General features: G+C 42.0%; 1 protein-coding gene across 2 annotated transcripts in view; it reads left to right on the top strand.

Moving 5' to 3' along the window:
- The window catches only part of CFAP69 (cilia and flagella associated protein 69), a 2,033,309-nt gene that overhangs the window by 1,435,085 nt on the left and 575,684 nt on the right, over window positions 1–22,540 (top strand). For both annotated transcript variants that reach the window (XM_044067529.1, XM_044067528.1), the window contains exon 17: window positions 19,520–19,712. In XM_044067529.1, coding sequence (XP_043923464.1) covers window positions 19,520–19,712 — 193 coding nt within the window. The remainder of the gene's footprint in view (window positions 1–19,519; window positions 19,713–22,540) is intronic.

Here is a 22,540-nt window from a genome sequence, read left to right as displayed (position 1 = left end):
TATGAATTTGGTAAGATATTTAAAACATTTATAAATAATTCAATGTTTGACAATGATGTAATTTCCTGTATAAAATTATAAAAGGAAGTAATTGATTTCAAATGGCATTTCTGAGGAAGGTCACGTAAATTAAAGTGATTGAAAGCGCTAAACATTATTGTCGGCTGCATCTTTTTCAGTACTGACACTTCAAAGTTTTTCTAGTTTTGTATCCGTTCGAGTGGTACAGTTTTGTACATGCAAATAAATTGCTTTATAGAATTAGACAAATCCAAAAGCAGAGCTGCTGGCAGTCGAGGTATGAACTCACGCTGTACATAAAAACAAGCACAATCCAAATAAAGCGTGATATCTCAATGGCAATGAAATGAAAGTATGGTATTCCAAAAAACATCCGTTGCTCCAAAGAAATAGAATCAGTTCTTGAAAACAAAATAGAAATTTATTTAAAACGAGTAAGCGCTTTCGCCAAAGGCTTCTTCAGACTCTTCATACCTGTGGGTAGGTGGAAGAAGCCCAACTAAGGATATTTTCTATTATTGTAGAGTTATTTCCAGGATGTAGATAGATACAGATAATATAGATTGATTTGTTTGGGTTCAGTTGCAGCTTTGAAATAAGGAGTTCAGTCTTGGTATCCTCCTGGGGATCATAGGGTACTAAGGATATATTTAGTTCAGTCTTAAATAGAAGTGCTACTCCCCCACCCTTGTGAGTATTGCGGTCTAGTCTCAGAATGTTGTAGCCTGGGGGAATAATTTCATTATCTTTAGTAAAGGGTTTTAACCAGGTTTCAGTTAGACATAAGATATCAAAGGAGTGATATTCAAGAAGAGAGTGGAGATGGGTGACTTTGTTGTTGACACTTCGGATATTAAGGTGTCCTATGAGTAAGGTATTTGAGTTAGAGGTTGGTAATGGAAGGGAGGAGTTTGAAATAATAGGTCTGCCTTCAGAAGAAGTATTTAAGGGCCCTGGGTTGGGATGTATGTCACCATCTGTCATGGTAGAGGGGTTATATTGTAAGTGAGGCTTACAGGAGAAGTTAGATAGGTATTTAAGTTTCCTTAACATCACATTATTAGATTTAATGTGGGATAGTCTATGATATTTGGCTAGGAGGTAGCAAGAGGTAGATGTAATGTTTAAATGAGTGAATTTTTGGGTTGTGAGATCTGAGGCTGTTTGTTTGAGAGAATTTTTAAAGTGGTAATTATATTTCATTTCATAAGAGGTCAGGAGATAGGGTAGAGTGAGAACTAGAGAAGGAATAAGCAGGGGTAATAGCTTAGCTAGGTTATTTTTTGTTGTAGAGGTCTTGGATGGAGTTTTGTTAGTCTTAGACGACATGCTGAGGAGAGGATGAAAGGAAATTTCAAAGTAAAAGTTAGGGTATGACTATAGTATAAGTAAATGAAGCTAGGTAGAAAGGTCAAAGTATAAGCTAAGGTGTAAGAGGGAGGGGAGATAAGAAAGAGAGGGAAATATGGAAGGTACAGGTGGGAGGAGTTTACAATTGAGGTAGGTGCTTGGGATAGGTTCAATTCCAGAGGGGGTGTGGAGAGTGAGGTATAAGTGTAAGAGTACGTGGGGTGGGTGGGATAAGGGGGTAGGGAGGGGAGCGAAGCGGGGCAGAAACAGCTAGAGGAGAGAGCGTAGCCAATCAGTTCAGCAGAAGAGCTGAAACACTACGTAGCTTGGAAAGTAAGAATATGAGATTATTGAGGTGGTAACTTGTTATGCAGGTGGTATAACATAAAAGGTACAAGTTATATATAAGAAAATACTTTACTGAGGGAAGAAGAAAGTGGGGTGAGTAAGTCCAACAACAACTTACAGTCAGGATATAGTCGCTTAGTGTATCACTAGGTAGGAAGAAATGGAAAAACAAAGCAGCCAGAGAGTACCAAAAGGCAAAGGAGAGAAAAAAAAAGACAAAGAAAGCAGGACGACTTAGTTGTGATAAGGCTAGCAGACGCTGGTGACTCTAGCCAAACAGAGGCAAGATGGAGTAATGAAACCTAACTGGAAATGAGAGGAATGGGGGAATAAGTAACTATTGTAATGGTGGCGTGCAAGGGAAAGAAAGCGACCTTAGCTGGTTCCACGTGTGTGCCGCTCACATTAGCTCACTATCTACTAAAGTATTAAACAAAATGGACATACAGCAAAATAATGTGAGGTTAGAAATTAAGACCAGCACTTGAGAGGTAGTTGGGGTGCTTCCTGGGTGCCAACACAAAAAGGCTTGCCTTGTAGCTTCTGGGGAACCAAGAAATAATTCAGCAGGGAGGGAACAACCCGATGAGGAGCACTAGGCTTCAATGAGCAAAATAATGTGAGGTTAGAAATTAAGACCAGCACTTGAGAGGTAGTTGGGGTGCTTCCTGGGTGCCAACACAAAAAGGCCTGCCTTGTAGCTTCTGGGGAACCAAGAAATAATTCGGCAGGGAGGGGACAACCCGATGAGGAGCACTAGGCTTCAATGAGCAAAATAATGTGAGGTTAGAAATTAAGACCAGCACTTGAGATGTAGTTGGGGTGCTTCCTGGGTGTCAACACAAAAAGGCCTGCCTTGTAGCTTCTGGGGAACCAAGAAATAATTCGGCAGGGAGGGGACAACCCGATGAGGAGCACTAGGCTTCAATGAGCAAAATAATGTGAGGTTAGAAATTAAGACCAGCACTTGAGAGGTAGTTGGGGTGCTTCCTGGGTGCCAACACAAAAAGGCCTGCCTTGTAGCTTCTGGGGAACCAAGAAATAATTTGGCAGGGAGGGGACAACCCGATGAGGAGCACTAGGCTTCAATGAGCAAAATAATGTGAGGTTAGAAATTAAGACCAGCACTTGAGAGGTAGTTGGGGTGCTTCCTGGGTGCCAACACAAAAAGGCCTGCCTTGTAGCTTCTGGGGAACCAAGAAATAATTCGCAGGAGGGGACAACCCGATGAGGAGCACTAGGCTTCAATGAGCAAAATAATGTGAGGTTAGAAATTAAGACCAGCACTTGAGAGGTAGTTGGGGTGCCTCTTGGGTGCCAACACAAAAAAGGCCTGCCTTGTAACTTCTGGGGAACCAAGAAATAATTCAGCAGGGAGGGGACAACCCGATGAGGAGCACTAGGCTTCAATGAGCAAAATAATGTGAGGTTAGAAATTAAGACCAGCACTTGAGAGGTAGTTGGGGTGCTTCCTGGGTGCCAACACAAAAAGGCCTGCCTTGTAGCTTCTGGGGAACCAAGAAATAATTCGGCAGGGAGGGGACAACCCGATGAGGAGCACTAGGCTTCAATGAGCAATATAATGTGAGGTTAGAAATTAAGACCGGCACTTGAGAGGTAGTTGGGGTGCTTCCTGGGTGCCAACACAAAAAGGCCTGCCTTGTAGCTTCTGGGGAACCAAGAAATAATTCGGCAGGGAGGGGACAACCCGATGAGGAGCACTAGGCTTCAATGAGCAAAATAATGTGAGGTTAGAAATTAAGACCAGCACTTGTGAGGTAGTTGGGGTGCTTCCTGGGTGCCAACACAAAAAGGCCTGCCTTGTAGCTTCTGGGGAACCAAGAAATAATTTGGCAGGGAGGGGACAACCCGATGAGGAGCATTAGGCTACAATGAGCAAAATAATGTGAGGTTAGAAATTAAGACCAGCACTTGAGAGGTAGTTGGGGTGCTTCCTGGGTGCCAACACAAAAAGGCCTGCCTTGTAGCTTCTGGGGAACCAAGAAATAATTTGGCAGGGAGGGGACAACCCGATGAGGAGCACTAGGCTTCAATGAGCAAAATAATGTGAGGTTAGAAATTAAGACCAGCACTTGAGAGGTAGTTGGGGTGCTTCCTGGGTGCGAACACAAAAAGGCCTGCCTTGTAGCTTCTGGGGAACCAAGAAATAATTTGGCAGGGAGGGGACAACCCGATGAGGAGCACCAGGCTTCAATGAGCAAAATAATGTGAGGTTAGAAATTAAGACCAGCACTTAATGTTGCTCTTCCCCCTAATAATCCCTCCACAAAATAGCAATTTTGGAAGAAAACATGGAGGGTTTACAATTAAGAAATAACTGTAATCATCAAAGTTATAGATTACTTGAAATGCATGTAGATTCTTTTATTTTGTCAGCTGCTCAAGGTAGCAGTACTAATATTAAAGTGTCCCTTCTTTGACAGGTTCCCAGCTGTATTGTGTGTCTATTTTATATTTTTGCATCACATTTTTGGTCCATTTTTCATAAAATTTTGTTTTTTTGGCAAATTAGTGACAAATCACTAAAGACTGAAGTTAGAAAATGACAGACATTTGAGTTTCAGATTTTATACCCTTCAGAAAATTCATACTAATGCAAGACCTATTCTATTATCTTTCTATGTTTATTAGAGCAATATTTAAAAATTGTCCTTCTTTTTGGGCCTTTGTCCCACTTCTGTGTATGGCTTTGTCCAGATTTCTTGCTCTTGAGGTTGAGAGGTATGACAAATGTGTCAGGGCCATCGCAGTCAGCCAGAGACATTTCAAATTGTGACATACTTGTTGCACCCCACTCCCCCATGTAGTGACTCTGGATGTGTCCAAGCAAGGCAAGGAGTAGTTGTGTCTACCTTGGATGGGGAGGACACACTGCATAAGTACTACAGTGGCTTTTCATCTGTCCTTGATTTTGCAGAATGGTCTGGTTTCTGTCATATTTTTGTACTGTTGATTTATGCTTATTACTCAAAGTGCCTGTTGCTCTGTGTTTAAGTAGCAATGCTTTAATGACCATAAGGTAAGCTTGTCTGAGATTGTAAGATGCAAGTAAGCTTTAATAAGCATACTGTTAAAGAATTGCCAACATTGAAAGCCTTTCTGTTGTTGCCATGCAGAGAATACTTGACTAGATAATGTATAAGCCTTGGGTATTAAAGGACAGGATTCCATTATTTTAAAAGCTCATTACACTTGTTGGAGACTTCCAGTCATCTCTACAGACTTTACCCGTAAACTAAACAGAATGCCAATCATGTGTGGTCCATAACCTGTACAGTAATCCTTTAAGCAATGTATCTTGAGCTTGTTTCTTGTTTGCTTTTCATTTTTTACTTTGATCATGTTTTCCCCATGAAACAAGTTGTCAGGCAGCAGGTCTTTTTTGGATAAGAAACATTTTTACAAGTGGGGGCATCACAGAAATTTCTAATTTCAGCATGTTACTTGGTACTTTAATAAAGCTGAATATATTATAATTAGAACTGCAGTGCAAGGAGAAGTGGTTTGAGTTGAGTGCTTCTGGTTTTTCTTATACTTGATTTTATTCCAGTAATGTATTTAAAAAGTAATTTATTTTTTCATGCCTCACAACCTTTTCTTTCCATCTAGATATTAAGTAAGCTGATATGCAGCCAGTGCATTGAAATATTTTTATTCTTCTACACTTATTTTTGTCTTGATTGGACTTTCATAATGATGGTTTGCCACCCAGGACAGCGTATTTAATTAAAGTTAGTTTTTGTGGTTTTGTGCATAGCTCCTCCCCTTTCTAGTTGACCACACCCCTTCCCCTTGACCCCACCCATTCAGCTGTCTCCTGCAGCCCCCCTGTGATTTGAAGTCACCAGCCGCCACTGGCCACATAGAAGGATTTCCTAACTACTTTGGCAATATGATTGTCAAAGGAGAGATTACTATCTATCTGGGTCCCCAGATCTCTTATTACCTCTTCTGTATTAAGGAGGCTGCCACCTATGTGGTAATTTGTGGGTGTTTTGTTTTTCCCAAATGGGGTGACTATGCATTTTTTGGCATTTAGCTTGAGGCCATGACTTTGACACCAGGTGTCCGTCTCAGCAAGGCCCTTTTGGAGGATGTCCGTGTCAGCCGGAGAGTCAATTATGGCTCCCAGTTTGCAGTCATTGGCAAACTTGGTTAGCCATAGACCTCCTGTGTTTACCTGTACTTCAGACAAGTATATGCCGAACAGTAGAGGTCCCAGGACCGAGCCTTGTGGGACACCACTTGTGACTGGTTTAGAGTCGGAACTGGAGCCCACTATTCTTACCGTGTGAGCCAGTCTGTAAGCCAGTTGGCAACCCTTCTCATGACGTAGGGGTTTATGTTCAGGCTGGTGAGTTTTTCTGTAATAAACGAGTGGGGAATGGTGTAGAAAGCATTGGCGAGGTCAAGGTAGGCTGTGTAAAACACCTTTCCCTCATCTATGGCCTTGGTGACTGTCTCGAAGAAGTCATCCAGGTTTAGTAGGCATGATCTGCCCTTAACAAAGCCGAACTGGTTCGGGTCAAGTGTTTGGAGGTTCCCAATGTCTTTGTTAATAAGTTCCATGATGATGCGCTCCATAGCCTTGCAGACCAGGCTAGTCAGGCTTATGGGGCGATAGTTACCAGGGTCAGTTGTGGCCTCTCCTTTATGGAGAGGAATAACCATTGCTGTGTGCCATTCTATGGGCACGTAGCCTGTGGAGAGGCTGAGGTTGAACAGCGCGTTTAGGTGCGGGGTTAGTTCGTTCTTTAGTTCCTGCAAGACGCAGCCTGGGACACCATCTGGTCCCACTGATGCTGTGTTTTTGGCTTTTGAAAGGGCTGTTTTCACCTGTGTGTCTGTGATTTTTGGGACACTACACTTTTCCGGTATTGTTGTGGGCCCTTTTGGAGGTGAGAGGGGGTGAAGTTTGCACTGAATCTATCTGCCAGGATGTTGGCAATATCAGTAGGTTCAGTATATTTTGTGCTATTTTGCACTAGTTCAATGCATATCTGTGAGTTGCCACTTAGATTCTTAACATAGCTAAAGAAGGCTTTATGGTTATCTTTTGAATCCTTGGCTATTTTTCTTTCGAAGTTAGCCTTGGATGATTTCATGAGAGTCCTTAGTTTCTTACTGATACTGATAAGGGATGCCATTCCTTCTTGGTATTTGCTTTTTTTCTGAACTAGTTTCCTCCTTCTATTGTATAGCCTGTTTATTGCAGGGGTCCACCAAACTGGTTTCCTTCTCTTAGAGGAGTGAGTCTTGGTTTTGCTAGGGATGGCACATTCCATGCATCCTTGTAGGTGCATATAGAGTGCATTTGTAAAGGTTTCTGCATCTTGGGCAACGTTATCCTTTAGCGTGGAGGCTGTGCAACTTCCCACCTCTGTCTTAAGTAAGGTGAAGTGTGCTTTAGAAAAGTTTTGTACTGTGGTTTCCTTAGTTGGGGGTGGTGGTGGGGTGTGGACATCCAGAGTGATTAGTTTATGGTCTGATCTAACCAGTGATGGGTTGACCTCCGATGTGGAACACCAGTCACCCATGTTGGTGATGACCAGGTTCAATATGTTTTCACCTCTGGTAGGGGAGTTTACCAGCTGATCCAGGGCATTTGAGTTGATGAATTCCAGGAAGCGCTGGGCCTGGTAATTTGTACTCGAGTAGTTTTCCCAGTGAATGGTAGGCTAATTGAAATCGCCCAATATCAGGGTGTTTGGCAGGACCTTCATATTTTCCATTGTCTCCAGAAAGGTGGAGTGGTGGTCCTGGGTCATGGAGGGTGATCTGTAGCAGGCCACAATTTGCACTGAAGATTTGCCCGATGTTAGTTGCACATGTATGATTTCAGAGGTATCATGCTGCGCCACTAACCTGGAGGTGTAGGTATCCTTGATGAATATGGATACACCCCCTCCTTTTGTGATTTGGCCTGTGTTCTGTGGCTGAAACTTGTGGTATGAGTTGTAGCCCAGTAGTGCTGGGGTGCTTTCTGGAGCTTTGAACCAGGTTTCAGTTACTGCACAGATGTTGACGTTCTCCATACTGAGGAGTGCTTCGAGTTTGTGCATTTTGAGATTTAAACTCCTGGCGTTGAGTAGCATAACCCTCAGTTTTTTGTTAATTGTGCTGTTTATGGAGGTGGGTTTGACTTTTGAGCCTTGCCTAAAAAAGGCACTATGGGGGCAGCAAGAGCCTTGGCCTGTATTCGAAAGCCTAAGGGTGACAGGTGCAAGCTGTCTCTTGCAAAGCAATGTAGCTTGTCGAGCATGTCGTCCCAGGCTGACAGACACTGGCTCCCCTTTGAATGACACCAGAAGCTTAGCCAATTGTTGAAATCGATAATTTTTTTCTTTATACTGAGGTATCATTATTGGTGAGGGCAGGATGCTACTCAGGGTCAGGGTCATACCAGCCTGGGCTGCATGTTCAGAGAGCTCTTCCATGTCTCTCTTCATGTAGTCCAGGGAGGTACATCTCAGGTCATTTACACCAACATGAACAATGACAGAATCATATTTGTACTTGTTCTGGAGTGATCTGAGTGCTTGTGTTATGTGGCGGATTCTGGCTCCCGACAGGCAGCTAACAGTAACCTTCTGCTTGTCCAGCCTATTGAGTGGGACGTCAGTGTGCCTGACTATAGAGTCACCTATTACTAGTGTGTTCGGTATGTTATTTCACCTTAAGGGCTGTGATTGTGTGGCACACTGATTTTGTGTTTTATGTATTGTCTGGTTTGTGATGGGAAGTGCAGGTTGTTTGGGTGTCTGCTTTGGAGGTCTCTGATCCTTTTGCAGGTTTTTATTTAGAGACTCCGAGTATGATTTTGTGTATTTATGTGTATTTTTTGCCAGTGATGTTTTAGTAGATCTGTGTGTGGCTGGAGGTGTGAGGTGCAAGTGTTAACCTTCTCCTCTTGACTGTCTGTTCCAGTCTTGGGTGGAGACAGCTTAGCTTCCAGTTTGGCTGTATAATTGCATCTCTCCCATCTGTTAGTGTTTTGTGGTAGGAGGAGAGGGTTGTCTGTGTACATGAGGCAGTTGTAACATTGCCTCAGGATACCAGATACACCAGCTGGACTGGAGAGTGCACCTGAAGTTGCCCTTTGGTTATGCCTAAATAGTAGGGTGAGCTGCTTAGTCGCTTGCTTGGTGAGGGGTAAATAAAGAGCCTTGCCCTGCTGGGCAATCAGTGTCAGGGTATATTAGTGCTTGCTATTAGGTCTGAGCAAGTGCTGGGCTGTAAGATGCTTTTTGAATGCTTAGGTTGAGAGTTAGACTAGTTTCAAGGGAAAAACTGAAGAAGAGACTTGGTGGAGCCGGGATTAATTTAACTGTAGCTAACCGGCACTGCCCGGTGCGGAAAATTGTGCAAACGTGGTTTTTATAGTAGGGAAATGAAAGAGATAGAAATTAGTCCACAATGGCCAATAAACTACTAACTTCTTGGCTGGAACCACTGCTCCAGGGACAGATAGGTTGCTCAAAGCTCCCCTCTCTCACAGGTGAACAGAGAAACTTCCTTCTATCCAAGTAAGGTATGGGCAACTCAGGAAACTAGTATCACAGCCCTGTATTCAGCACTAGCCTGAAAACTGGACTATACTAGCTTAGAAAGGCAGGAAGCAAGGAATTTTTTTTTGTTGTTTTTTTTGAAAAGATAAGGCAAAAACAGTAAAAAATACACTTAAAACAGCTGTAAACGACTACAAATGATCAGAAAAGGCTATCGCACTTTAGTGTGTAGCCTACACAGTTAAACAAATTATTTAAACAAAAAACAACTTTTTAAAAGTGCAGGCAGTCAAATAAGTACAATATGTGAAAAAAACAAGCTTTTAAATCACAATAAACGCTGGAAAATCTGTGTTTAGACGGAAAACAGTTAAGTACAGCAAGAAAGTACAGAAAACTGATACTTAATCACTCCAAAGTCTCTCTTCTAAGCTAGAAGGCTTGTATCAGTTTAAGGATTTCTAGTAGTACCAAGTAGGTTAGTTACAGGAAAGATGGGAAACAAGCGCAGATGTGGTCTTTTAATCCAGAAAGTTGAAAGAGACAGACAAACTGTCCAAATGGTCAATAAACTACATTTTCTGGGCCAAGAACCTCTTCTCTCATGGTAGACAGGCTACCTAGTGCTTACCACTCCCACTGATAAGCTAGAAGGCTTTCGTCCAACACAGAAAGGCTTGCGGGGCTCAGAAGCTTACCAATAGTCCTGGATACAGCAACTGTGTATCTGGACTAGGCTAGTTACAGGAAAGGTGGGAAACAAGTGCAAGTGTGGCTTTTAAACCAGAACATTGAGAGAGATGGAAAGAAACTGCCCAAACGGCCAATAGCTACATTTTCTGAGCCAGGAACCACTCCTGTTGTGGTAGATAGGCTACCTAATGCTTACCATTCCCATTGATAAGCTAGAAGGCTTCCCTCCAACACAGAAAGGCTTGGGGGGGGCTCAGAAGCTTACTAACAATCCGGGATACAGCAACTCTGTAACCAGACTAGGCTAGTTATAGGAAAGGCGGGAAACGGGCAGAAGTGTGGCTTTCAAACCAGAAAGTTGAAAGAGATGGAAAAAAAAACTGCTCAAACAGCCAATAGCTACAATTTCTGGTTCAGGGACCACTCCTCTTGTGGTAGATAGGCTACCTGATGCTTACCACTCCCACTGATAAGCTAGAAGGCTTCCCTCCAACACAGAAAGGCTTGGGGGGCTCAGAAGCTTACAAAGAGTCCTGGATAAGGCAAATCTGTACCTAGACTACACTAGTTATAGGAAAGACAGGGACCAAACGCAAAACAGGCTTTTAACCAGAAAGTAGAAAGAGATGGAAAAACTGTCCAAATGGCCAATGAACCACAATTTGAAGGCCAAAACCCACTCTTCCCATGGTAGATAGACTACCTAATGCTTACCACTCCCACTGATAAGCTAGAAGGCTTCCCTCCAACACAGAAAGGCTTGGGGGGCTCAGAAGCTTACCAACAGTCCTGGATACAGCAAGTCTGTATCTGGACTTGACTAGTTAGAAGAAAGGCAGGAAACAAGCTTAGAATTATTTTTTTGTTACAGAAAAGCAGCTAAAACAGAAGTAAATACAATTCAAATTGTAGTGCAGGCCAGCACCCGAGTGTGTAGCAACACTATGGCACATACAGTTCAAATAAATGCAATTAAATTAACAAATGACTAAAAAACAAGTGCAGAAGGCAGTAAATTAGGAGGCTACTAACAAGCAGTAATAAGTGCAGAGTAAGAGTGACTGAACAGATAACAGCACGCAGAAGAGCAACTAAGACAGTTACAGTAAGAGCAGCTGAATAAAAAATTTAAAAAAATAAAAAAAAATATATATATATATATATATATATATATATATATATATATATATATATATATATATTATTATTTTTTTTTTTTTAGGGAGGGAACAGAGCAGGATTAAGAGGCTACAGGGGTTGTCCTTCCCAAATGCTCTCTTTGTACACAGTAGGAGTGCCTGAAATCAGAATATGATCTCACTGCACTAAGTTGAGTGAGCAAATGAGATGGGCCCAGAAGGAATATCCAAATACAAATCTACAAGAGGGGCGGGCAATTTCAAAGCCACCAACATTAACACCAAAACAAGAACAGGGAGGGTGGGTGAGGAACTAAGAGACAGCCACAACTTCAGTTGAGTTAATATTCAGTGAAAAACATAAATAAATTAAATCCAGTACTATATGCAAAAGAGCAGATAAAAGTTTATTTAAATGCACTTATATGTCCAGCTGATTTCAGGTAGATGTTAGCCGGCCAAAGCTCTGATATTAAGCAGAGATAACTCAAAATGTATCACTTATATAAGGCTAGACAGAATGTCAGTGATGAGCTGAAACTACCCCCCCCCCCACTGCTATCAATGGCTACACAGAAATTCTAAAAAGTACTCTGTAGAGAGACAGCCACAATATCAGTTGAGTTAATATTCAGTGAAAAATGCAAATAAATAAATTACAGTACTATATGCAAAAGAGCAGATAAAAGTGTAATTAAATTTGCTTATGCATCCAGCTGATTTCAGGTAGATGTTAGCCGGCCAAAGCTCTGATATTAAGCAGAGATAACTCAAAATGCACCACTTATATAAGGCTAGACAGAATGTCAGTGATGAGCTGAAACTACCCCCACTGCTATCAATGGCTACACAGAAATTCTAAAAAGTACTCTGTAGAGAGACAGCCACAACTTCAGTTGAGTTAATATTCAGTGAAAAAAAACAAATAAATAAATGAAATACAGTACTATGTGCAAAAGAGCAGATAAATGTGAACTTAAATTCACTTATACGTCCAGCTGATTTCAGGTAGATGTTAGCCGGCCAAAGCTCTGATATTAAGCAGAGATAACTCAAAATGTACCACTTATATAAGGCAAGACAGAATGTCAGTGATGAGCTGAAACTGCCCCCCCCCCCACTGCTATCAATTGGCTACACAGAAATTCTAAAAAGTACTCTGTAGAGAGACAGCCACAACTTCAGTTGAGTTAATATTCAGTGAAAAATGCAAATAAATAAATTACAGTACTATATGCAAAAGGGCAGATAAAAGTGTACTTAAATTCACTTATACGTCCAGCTGATTTCAGGTAGATGTTAGCCGGCCAAAACTCTGATATTAAGCAGAGATAACTCAAAATGTACCACTTATATAAGGCAAGACAGAATGTCAGTGATGAGCTGAAACTACCCCCACTGCTATCAATGGCTACACAAAAATTCTAAAAAGTACTCTGTAGAGAGACAGCCACAACTTCAGTTGAGTTAATATTCAGTGAAAAAGACAAATAAATAAATTAAATACAGTACTATATGCAAAAGAGCAGATAAAAGTGTACTTAAATTCACTTATATGGCAATAGGTTCATAGATTCATAGGTAGGTACTAGACTATCAGCCCAAGGGCCTACGTAAGCCTAGCCAGCATGGTTCCATAGTATACACCACCCATGAAAGTTATTTTCCTGTGCCACTGTCCAGCAGAGACACAGAAGTGATCCCCAGGGTGTGTTTCCTATTTCCCATCCACTCATCAAGATTTTTCTTGAAGAGTGCTTGACATAGATGGGTAGCTTGTTCCAGAGTATAGGGAGTATCTGGGACAGGAATCTATCCCTCCAGCATGTCCTGTTTATTGTGGTGACAAAGTTTAGGTCCCTAGAGCGTGTAGCTCAAAGGGATTCGGATTTCTTTAGGTGTAGCATGTCCAACAGGTCTGGGTTTGACATAGCTTTATATGTTAGGCAGAGATCACCTCGGAGTAGGCAATATGCTATGGAGTAAAGCTGGAGTTTTTTGAGGCGGTCAGTGTAGGGCATTTGTTTGAGGCCAGTAATCCTCTTTGTGAGGTACTTCTGTGGCCTTTCCAGCTGCTGCAGATGTCTTGTGAGGTACATTCCAAAAGGGGCATTGTACTCTATAATGGGTCTAATGAGTGACGAGTAGAGGGGAACAATGACCTCTTTTTTTTCCTACATGAGAACCCTTTTATGATGAGGTGTGCCACGTAGAAAAACTTCCTGACTACTGTGGTGATGTGACTGTCAAAGGAGAGACTACTGTCCACCTGGGTCCCAAGGTATCTTATCACGCATTCAATGTTAAGTAGATTGCTGCCTATGTGGTAGTTCATGGGTACAGAGTTTTTACCAATGGGGATGACACTGCACTTTTTGGCATTGAGCTTGAGGCCATAGCTCTAACACCAGGCATCAGTCAAAGTGAGGCCCTTTTGTAGGATGTCCACATCATTTGGGGACTTAAATATGGCTCCTAGTTTGCAGTCATCTGCTTACTTCATTAGCCAGAGGCCTTCTGTGTTAGCCTGTACTTCAGAGAAGTAGATACCAAACAGGAGAGGTCCCAGGATGGAACTCTGTGGTACTCCAATTGTCACTGCTTTGAGGTCAGATTTGGAATCTGCAACTTTTACAGTGTGGGTTCTGTCAGTGAGCCAGTTGGCAACCTATCTTGTGATGTAGGGATTTATACCTAGTTTAGTGAGTTTAGCTATAATTCCAGAATGGGGGATGGTGTCAAAAGCCTTGGTGAGGTCAAGATAGGCTGTGTGAACCACCTTACCCTCATCCATGGCTTTGGTGACTGCCTCAAAGAAGTCGATCAGGTTCAGGAGGCATGATCTGCCTTTCACAAATCCGAACTGGGTGGGATCCAGAGTTTGGAGGTTACCAATGTCTTTGTTTATGAGTTCCATGATGATACGTTCCATGGCCTTGCAGACCAGGCTCATTAGGCTAGTAGGTCAATAGTTCCAGGGATCAGTGGTGGCTCCCCCTTTGTGGAGTGGGATAACTGTTGCTGTGCGCCATTTAGTGGGCACAAAGCCTGATGCTAGGCTATTATTGAACATAGTGCTTAAGTGGGGAGCCAGTTCATTTTGAAGTTCGTGTAAAATGCAGCCTGGGATGTTGTCCGGTCCCATGGATGCCGTGTTTTTGGCTTTAGAGAGTGCAGCTTTTACCTGTGTAGTTGTGATTACAGGGACTCTGCATTCTTTCTGTATATATATGGGCCCTTTAGGGGGTGACATTTTAGCTGGCCAAAGCTCTGATATTAAGCAGAGATAACTCAAAATGTACCACTTGTATAAGGCAAGACAGAATGTCAGTAATAAGCAGAAACTACCCTCCACTGCTATCAATGGCTACACAGAAATTCTAAAACATACTCTGTAGAGAGACCGCCACAACTTCAATTGAGTTAATATTCAGTGAAGAAGACAAATAAATAAATTAAATACAGTACTATATGCAAAAGAGGAGATAAAAGTGTACTTAAATTCACTTATATGTCCAGCTGATTTCAGGTAGATGTTAGCTGGCCAAAGCTCTGATATTAAGCAGAGATAACTCAAAATGTACCATTTATATAAGGCAAGACAGAATATCAGTGATGAGCTGAAACTACCCCTCCACTGCTATCAATGGCTACACAGAAATTCTAAAAAGTACTCTGTAGAGAGACAGTTACAACTTCAGTTGAGTTAATCTTCAGTGAAAAACACAAATAAATAAATCAAATACAGTACTATATGCAAAACAGCAGATTGTTTTGCTGAGATATTCCATAGTTTTAGCAGAACATCAATTAAAGTTTTAATTATCTAATTTATAAGGGTAAATTACCAGGTTGAAATACTCAATTTCATTGGCTCACGAAATAGCCTTTCTTGACACAGATTCTAAAATGTTCTAGATACTGAACACTTCTACCAAAACTAATAATCACATGTATGAATCTTTGTTATCATAGGATCATAGGAGGTTGCTAGTCTATCATCCAGGAGGTCATTTCAAGCCTAGCCATTTCATCCCAATATAACACCATAGATACTCTAGTCAGTACCCAGGATTGGATTTAGTAATGACTGCCCATGTCCAAGAGGGTTATGGGCACTATCCCTGGTAAGAATTTACAGTGCCCCATCCACTTGTCTTGATTCTTTTTGAACAGTATAATAGATGTGCTCTGCTTCATCTGAATTGGCAGCCTATTCCAAAGACACAGCAATCGCTGGGAGAAAAATCTGTCTGTCCAGCACATTCTATTTAAGTCATAGACCATATTTAGGTCCATGGAATGAGTAGCTCTAGTCCTGTTTGATTTACATATGCACAGCAAATTCTTTAGGTTTAGGACAGAAATTGCTCTTTAAGCTCGGCATAAGTCTTCCCTAAGACGTCTATATGATATTGAGTATAGTGACAGGGACTTTAGTCGGTCTGTGTAAGGCATGTGCCATAATCCCTTGATCTTCTTAATTAGAAACCTCTGAGGTCTCTCCAATTGCTGCATATGCTTTGTACAGTACATGCCAAAAGGAGTGTTATACTCAATTATGGGCCTGATTAGTGACACGTATAGAGGGGTTATAACCTGCTTTGCTCTAGAGGCAGTGCCTTTGCAAATCAAGTGTGCTACGTAGAAAGCCTTCCTTACTACAGTAGACACATGGTAGTCAAAGTTAAGGCTGTAGTCTACTTGTGATCCCATATCTCTTACCACTTCACGGGTACATAGGGTATTGGTGTTAATTCGACATTGTGATGGAACATTGTTTTTACTGAAGGAGACCATCACTAAGGCATGAGTTGTTGGTACACTGATATCATTTGGTGATTCAAAATTTGCACCCAGTTTGCAGTCATCTGCAAACTTGATCAGCCACATCCCTTAATTTTGGCCTGAACATCTGAGAAGTATATACCAAATGGTATGAGAGCCTAGCACTGACCTTTGTGGCACCCCATTGGTAACAGGTCTGCTGGTTCATTTGGGATTACCCACTTTGATAGTGCATGACCAGTTTACATTCAGTTTTCTAAGTTTATTGGTAATGCCTGAGTGTAGGAGTGTGTCAAAGGCCTTTGCCAAGACAAGGTGTGCTGTGTGCACAGTTTTGCCCTCGTCAGTGGCCCTGGTCACATTTTTGAAGAAATCCACCAGGTTTAACAGGCAGGATCTATCCTTGACGATGCTGAATTGGGTCAATCCTGGGTTTGAAGTTTGCTTATTTCTATATTTATGAGGTCCATGATGATACGTTTCATGGCTTTACAGATGAGGCTGGTCAGATTTGTGGGTCTATAATTCCCTAGGTCTGTTGCTAAGCCACCTTTGTGGAGGGGAATAGCCTGTAGTTAGGTTGTGATTGAATAAGGTACTTAAAGGTGATGCTAGTTCATTGTTTTAATTTGTTTAGAAGAGAGCCTGGAATGCCATCTGGTCCCAGAGAGGCTGTGTTTTTTACCTTAGACAAGGCTTTAATAAACTGCTCTTTGGAAATGTAGGCTGGGAGGAGTTGGGGGGAAAGGTTTGTGATACATTTGGAGAGGATAAGGGAGTGAAATTTTCACCAAATCTGTCTGATAGCAGGGATGTTTGTTATCCAGACAGACAGTATGTCAGTTGTCTGGTACATCAGCAAACAGGGGAGGAACAAAGTCCTAACCCTGTGTTGAGAATCAATGTGAATTTGGCAGTGGGTGACCTCTTCCAGCTGCTTTCTTTTGGCAATGCACATTCACGGGAAGTCCAACATTGTAACAGACAAATTGAGCAGGTCCATAGTACTACCTCATGAGTGGTCTTCAATCCTGTGGTGGTGGAAATGATTTTCTGTCAGTGAGGCAAACCATGCTATGATTTCTTAGTTTACCCACTCATCTCCAAGTGCGGCAGATACTTTGCCCTCATCCCCCTAGAAAGGGAGTCACCAAGATACTCTTTTGTCCACAATTGGCCCTTGGGGCTCCTATATACTTTCCCCCATTCCACCAAAAATTCTTTCACAAAGCATCATACCAGATGTGCAAAGTATTCATCATTGTTCCTTTATGGCCTCAACAAGTATGGTTCCCCTTTTTTTGGCTTCATCTTGTACCTCCCCTTGGGTTTTAGATCCAACACTGAATCTTCTTTCTTTCCCATCAGGAATAACTCATACAGAGATGTAGACTCTCAGACTGACTAGATGGTTCCTCCACTTCCAGTGATGGCTAGACAGTTCAAGTTTTCATCCTCGGTCAGACGCATCCTTATATCTTTTCAGAAAGAGTCTATGAGAAGGGTATATAGGAGTAAATGGAAAATATTCTGCCTTTGGGCTGCACAGAGAGAAATAGATCCTTTTTAGTACCCATTTCAGCTATTCTGGATTTCCTTGCTTTAATTTTTAATGGCAGGGCTAATTATTCAGCTGTAAAGATTCAACTTGCAGCTGTCTCATTTTCATAGACAACATAAACAGTCTTCTTTGGCCTCATGTAAATTGTGCAAAACCTTTCTTAAAGGTACATTCTTAATGTAACCCTCCCCCCATTAAAGATCCTACTCCACCATTGGGTCTCAATATTCTCCTACAAGCCTTGACTCAATCTCCTTTCAAACCAGTGGACAAAGTAGGTTTAACATTTTTTGTCATAGGAAAACCATTTTCATGGTTGCAATCAGTTCATCCAGATGAGTATCAGAACTTCAGACCCTTTCATCTAAACCTCCATATCTAACTTTTCATAAGGCCAGGGTCTGTCTCCACACAGATTCTTCCTTTGTACCTATGGTAGCTTCAGAAACAGCTGTGAATAAATTGATCAACCTCCCAGTTTTATTTCCAAATGTTCCCAATAAAGCAGAATGCATTTCATCTTTTAGATGTGCATAGAAAACTTCAATTCTATATCCATGGAACAAAGGATTTCAGAAAATCAGGCCAACTTTTTTCTTCATCCAAAGCCAAACTAGGGAAACCTGTCTCAAGGGTGACTAGCTAAGTGGCTTATTGATTGTATTTCTTTTGTATACAACAGAAATGGATTGACAGTTCCCAGCCCTCCTAAGGCTCATTCCACCAGATCTGTGGCCACATCTTCTGCCTTTTGTTCTAGGGTTTCTATACATGACATTTATGGAGCTGCCGCCTGGCTAACTCACATACCTTTATTGCTCACTACATTTTGAACATGTTATTCATGAACAGAGCAGTATTTGGCTCTGCTCTACTCTGAAATATCCTTCCTTGAGGACCGCCTTGTTTTTTCTCTAGCTGGGAACTCTGCTTCATCATTTGAGGAATGGCTGAAAAAGATATTGGATATAAACGTTATGTGCTCACCATAACTATGCATCTGTGTTGCCTGTTTTTGTCCTTCCTCAACCTCCCTTCCTCCATCTCCCTTCCTATTTCACAATTATCTTTTAATCTTCTAAGCTTCTTCTTCAGCATGAGGACTAAATATCTTACTCAACTGATCTATGAGCTCCACCTTTCTTCTCCTTGTCTTTTCCTATTTACAGTATATTATAGCTATTTTGTACACACATTGTATAGAGTAAAGGGAGGGTAAACTTGATTTGAAGTAATGCTGTTGTTGAGGGTGATTATGAGTAAAGGGAGGAGCTCAAGCTACAGATCTAAGTCTTTAGAATTGTCCAAAGTCAGATCCATGGTCAAATCCGAGACCCCCAATCAGTTGGGGAAGGATAAAAACAGACAGCACAGATGCATAGTTATGGTAAGTGCTAAATTTTATTTTTGGGAGTGTAATTAATTGGCAGATTGTATTTTGTCAACTATGGTGAGCAAATGGGTGTAACTAAGAGAATTACTTTTTGAGCTGGGATACAAGATCTGAATTGCCTAGACATACTAAGGCGATGTCAAGAAAGCAATTACTAAAAAATGGAAATCAAAGTTTAAACCAACATATTTGAAGTGCTGAATATTGTAACAGAGATAAAAGAACCAAAAGTGTATCTTTGGAAATGGGTAGGAACAAATTACATAGAAAAATAAATAACAGTTGTGGGAATAATGCACTCAGAAAAAATGTTTTGGAGAAAGAATGAGGTTTAAGGGACAGAAGGAATTGACCAATTTATGTAATATTGGCTTGATTATATTTTATGGAAGAATATGTGATGCATAATGTTTTTAACTATGAACATATTAATATGGTTTGTTTTCTTTTATATAAATGTAAGTTTGCCTATGTCACAAGTAATAGTGCAATAAAAGTGTATTAAAAAGATGGGGGGATCCAGAATATGAAAAAACAATGCCTCCAAAAACAAAATAATTCTAAATTTCTATAGTGTACGGTACACAAACGATACTTTATGCTTCACAGACACAGAAAGAAACAGAGACTACAAGAATCCAGTTAACATATACATGCTTAATCTAAATCAATTTTTTTTTTTTTTTTTGTGAAATAGTCTACTTCACAAAATATGCGCAACTTGATCCTTGGAACACTGCTTGAATTTTGTGACAATCCAAAAAGCATTTCTCATATAAGTACATGGCGTGGAAAGAAAGATCAGTCAGCTGCTAAGTTCATGGTACAGTTGTGGAAAGAAGAAGAAAAGGAAATGCAAGTTAAGCGTGATAAGGATGGGAGGATTGTTGGTAAGTTATAGCTATATCTTGCATTCAGTTTTAAAGAAAAATATTAAAAACATTTCTTATGCATCTGTCTCTTCCTCTGACTAAAGTTGGTACTCTGGCACTCTATTATAACACCTATTTATTGACTGGTAACACTAAGACCCATCAGGAGCTAAAGTTTAAGTGGGGATTAGTGCTGAGGCAGATACCTTGTATTTGTAGTGCAGTAGGATATGATCTTGCAAGACAGTGTTTCTTGGCAGTTGTATTTAACTGTTTCACATTCTTCTTCTTCTCTTGAGATCACGTCAGTAGAGATATTGATGGCTTATAGAAGCTGAATAACTGATAAACTGATCAAGCAACCATACTCTTGGTCAAGTATAAACTGGACAATATTTAATTTCATGCAGTTCAATTCCATGATGTTGAACTTCTTAATTGCTATTTCCAGTAAGAAATCTCTGTCAGTGCAGTTTCTGTTTGTGCACCAGCAAAGATAAGATTTGTTATGGGGTTTTCTTTTCTCCATGGTTGTATGACCATGGAGTCAGTGTTTATTTAGATAGATAGATAAACTGACAGATAAGTAGCTAGCTAGATAGATAAGGGGATATGAAGTGCAAAAAAACACTTTTTAAGTGCATCTTATTGCGCTGAAGTTTTAACCAATGTGTTTCATCTGGTTGAAGCTTCAGGAAATTTAAAGTTGATGAAGTGTACAGGAACCATGCTGATCTCTAAATCAGTTGATCAAAGTAGTACACATCTTTAATGGGTCATTTGATTGGATTTGACTGGATTTGCCCTGTCCTCCAATCAGTAGTTGGTATTTTGATCTGAAATTTTCCATGCTTGGTGACTGATACATGCTCCTGAGAATGCACATGGTGTTACCACATATCGACTACATAAATGAGTTCTTCCCTTATTCACAGCATTTTCATTCCCTACCACTAGTGAGCACCCACCAGAATAATGGACACCCCCTACTGCTAACAAGCAGAATTACAGAATATACAAAGCAACTGGACCAAGTGACCATTTACCCGCTGCAAGTATCCACGCTTAGACCTTACCTCTTACTTCAAGGAACAACAGGCCAGACATACAAAGGATGTGATGTTAAGTTGTCAAACTCGCCTTCATTCTTGCTGGATGGGTTCGGAGCCGATCCTCGGCACTGACTCGGCACTTGCTAAGCTCGAGAGCTAATTTTACCAGCTCGAGGCAACTCTATATCCCATGATGCAAGGCGTGACTACCCAGATCTCGCATGCCGCTTCGCGAAGAGGTCTCCTTTTACCAGCTCAGGTAGAGTTTTAGTATTTTTTGTACTAAAGTCAGTCAAAAAATTTCCAATTTTCTTATTTCTCTTTCTTTAAGAGTCAGTGTTAGCTAGTACCTATCTGTCTTAGCCCTATATTCCCTTTCTCCTTTGTATTAGGGATAGTTTTTTTCCTCCCTTCAGGCCTTAAGCCTCCCTTCCATTATTTTCTGTCAGGAAGTGTGGGTGTGTTAATCAGTTTTCCCCCTTTCATAGCTAACTGTGTGATTGGATTGTGTGTGTGTGCTTTTTGGTGTTGGGCATACCATGTCCAAAGAAGTAAAGGTCTCAGGCTTCAAGAAGTGTGACTCGTGCTGTCAGAAGATGTCTATACCTGCAGGTCTCCTGTGCTATTTGTCACTCCTTCAGCCAGAGAGTCCTGCAGGAACGTAGGAATAAACTAATCCTACGTGGCTTGTTGAAGCTAGAGGGCTCCCCGACCAAGACTGGGTCGGGAAAACCCTCTAAGCCATGTAAAGCCCCGGCTGTGACTCCTAAGCCTTCGGCGGTGGCTCTGACTCTTTCGGAGTCGAGATCGGCTCCGGCTGGAGCCGATCTTTCTATCTCTGAGGTGGTAGTATCGGTGCCGGCTGGCTCCGATACACTTGCATCGATGTCGATGTCGGCTCTGGCCGGAGCCGACGTATCTTTGACCAAGACTGGTGCCGATAAGCTGTCGGCTCCATCTGGAACCGAAGGGTCTTCGGCTCCGATGTCTCCTTCCAGGAAGAGATCTCGGTCCCCTTCCCTGGAGTCGATTCGCTCGGCTCTGGGATCTCCTCTGCTTTCGGAGCGGAGCCATCGGAGCCGATCTTCAAGGTCTTCCAGGCTGTCAGACCATGACTTGGAGAGGGTGGTAAGTAGACTGCTGAAGTCACAGGCACTGGCCCAGATGCTCCATAGCCCGTCTCAGCAGATGACCGCTATCCCTCATCCCCCTGAAATTCCTCCTCCGACTCTCCTTCAGAGTTCGGAGCCGGAGCTTCTCAGAACGTTGACCGTGGGTGCGCCGGAGCCGATACCTCCCCTGTTGGCTTCGTCGTCTTTGACTCCGATTTCCTCCTTGAGACCTACCTTGGAGGGATCCGGTCGTTGGGTCTCCCTTGTCGGCTCTGAGGGGGCGAGTGGCATCGGACCCTTGTCCGACCCCGCTCTCCCTCTTGGAGCTTCGGCATTGGTGAGCTCGGCACCGACATCAGCCTCAGAGCCTTCTATTTCGGCGGGACCGGGGATTCCTGTTTCTTCAGAGCGGGAGTCTTCTGGCCTCCCTGGAAGGGGAGCCTTTGAGGTGATGAGGAGTGTTCTAGCCCCAGAGCTGAGTCAACGGTCAATTCCATTAGCTCCTCCCTCTTCGGTGCCTGTTGATATCTCTTCCCATTCTCTTGCTCCTGGACCCAGAGATCCATCGCCCCAGGTTTCCCCATTGGGAAGAACTTCCTCTTCCGAGGTTTCTCCTGATCCTTCGGGAGAACCCCCGCGTAAGAGGACATGCAAGAGGAAGCACACAGACTCCCCTGAGTCT

The sequence above is a fragment of the Protopterus annectens genome, chromosome 3.part1 (genome assembly GCF_019279795.1).
Source record: "Protopterus annectens isolate FY-2018-M chromosome 3.part1, PAN1.0, whole genome shotgun sequence".
Taxonomy (NCBI): Eukaryota; Metazoa; Chordata; order Ceratodontiformes; family Protopteridae; genus Protopterus; species Protopterus annectens.
Note: the sequence above shows the minus strand (reverse complement) of the source record. Positions and strands in the feature narration are given on the sequence as shown.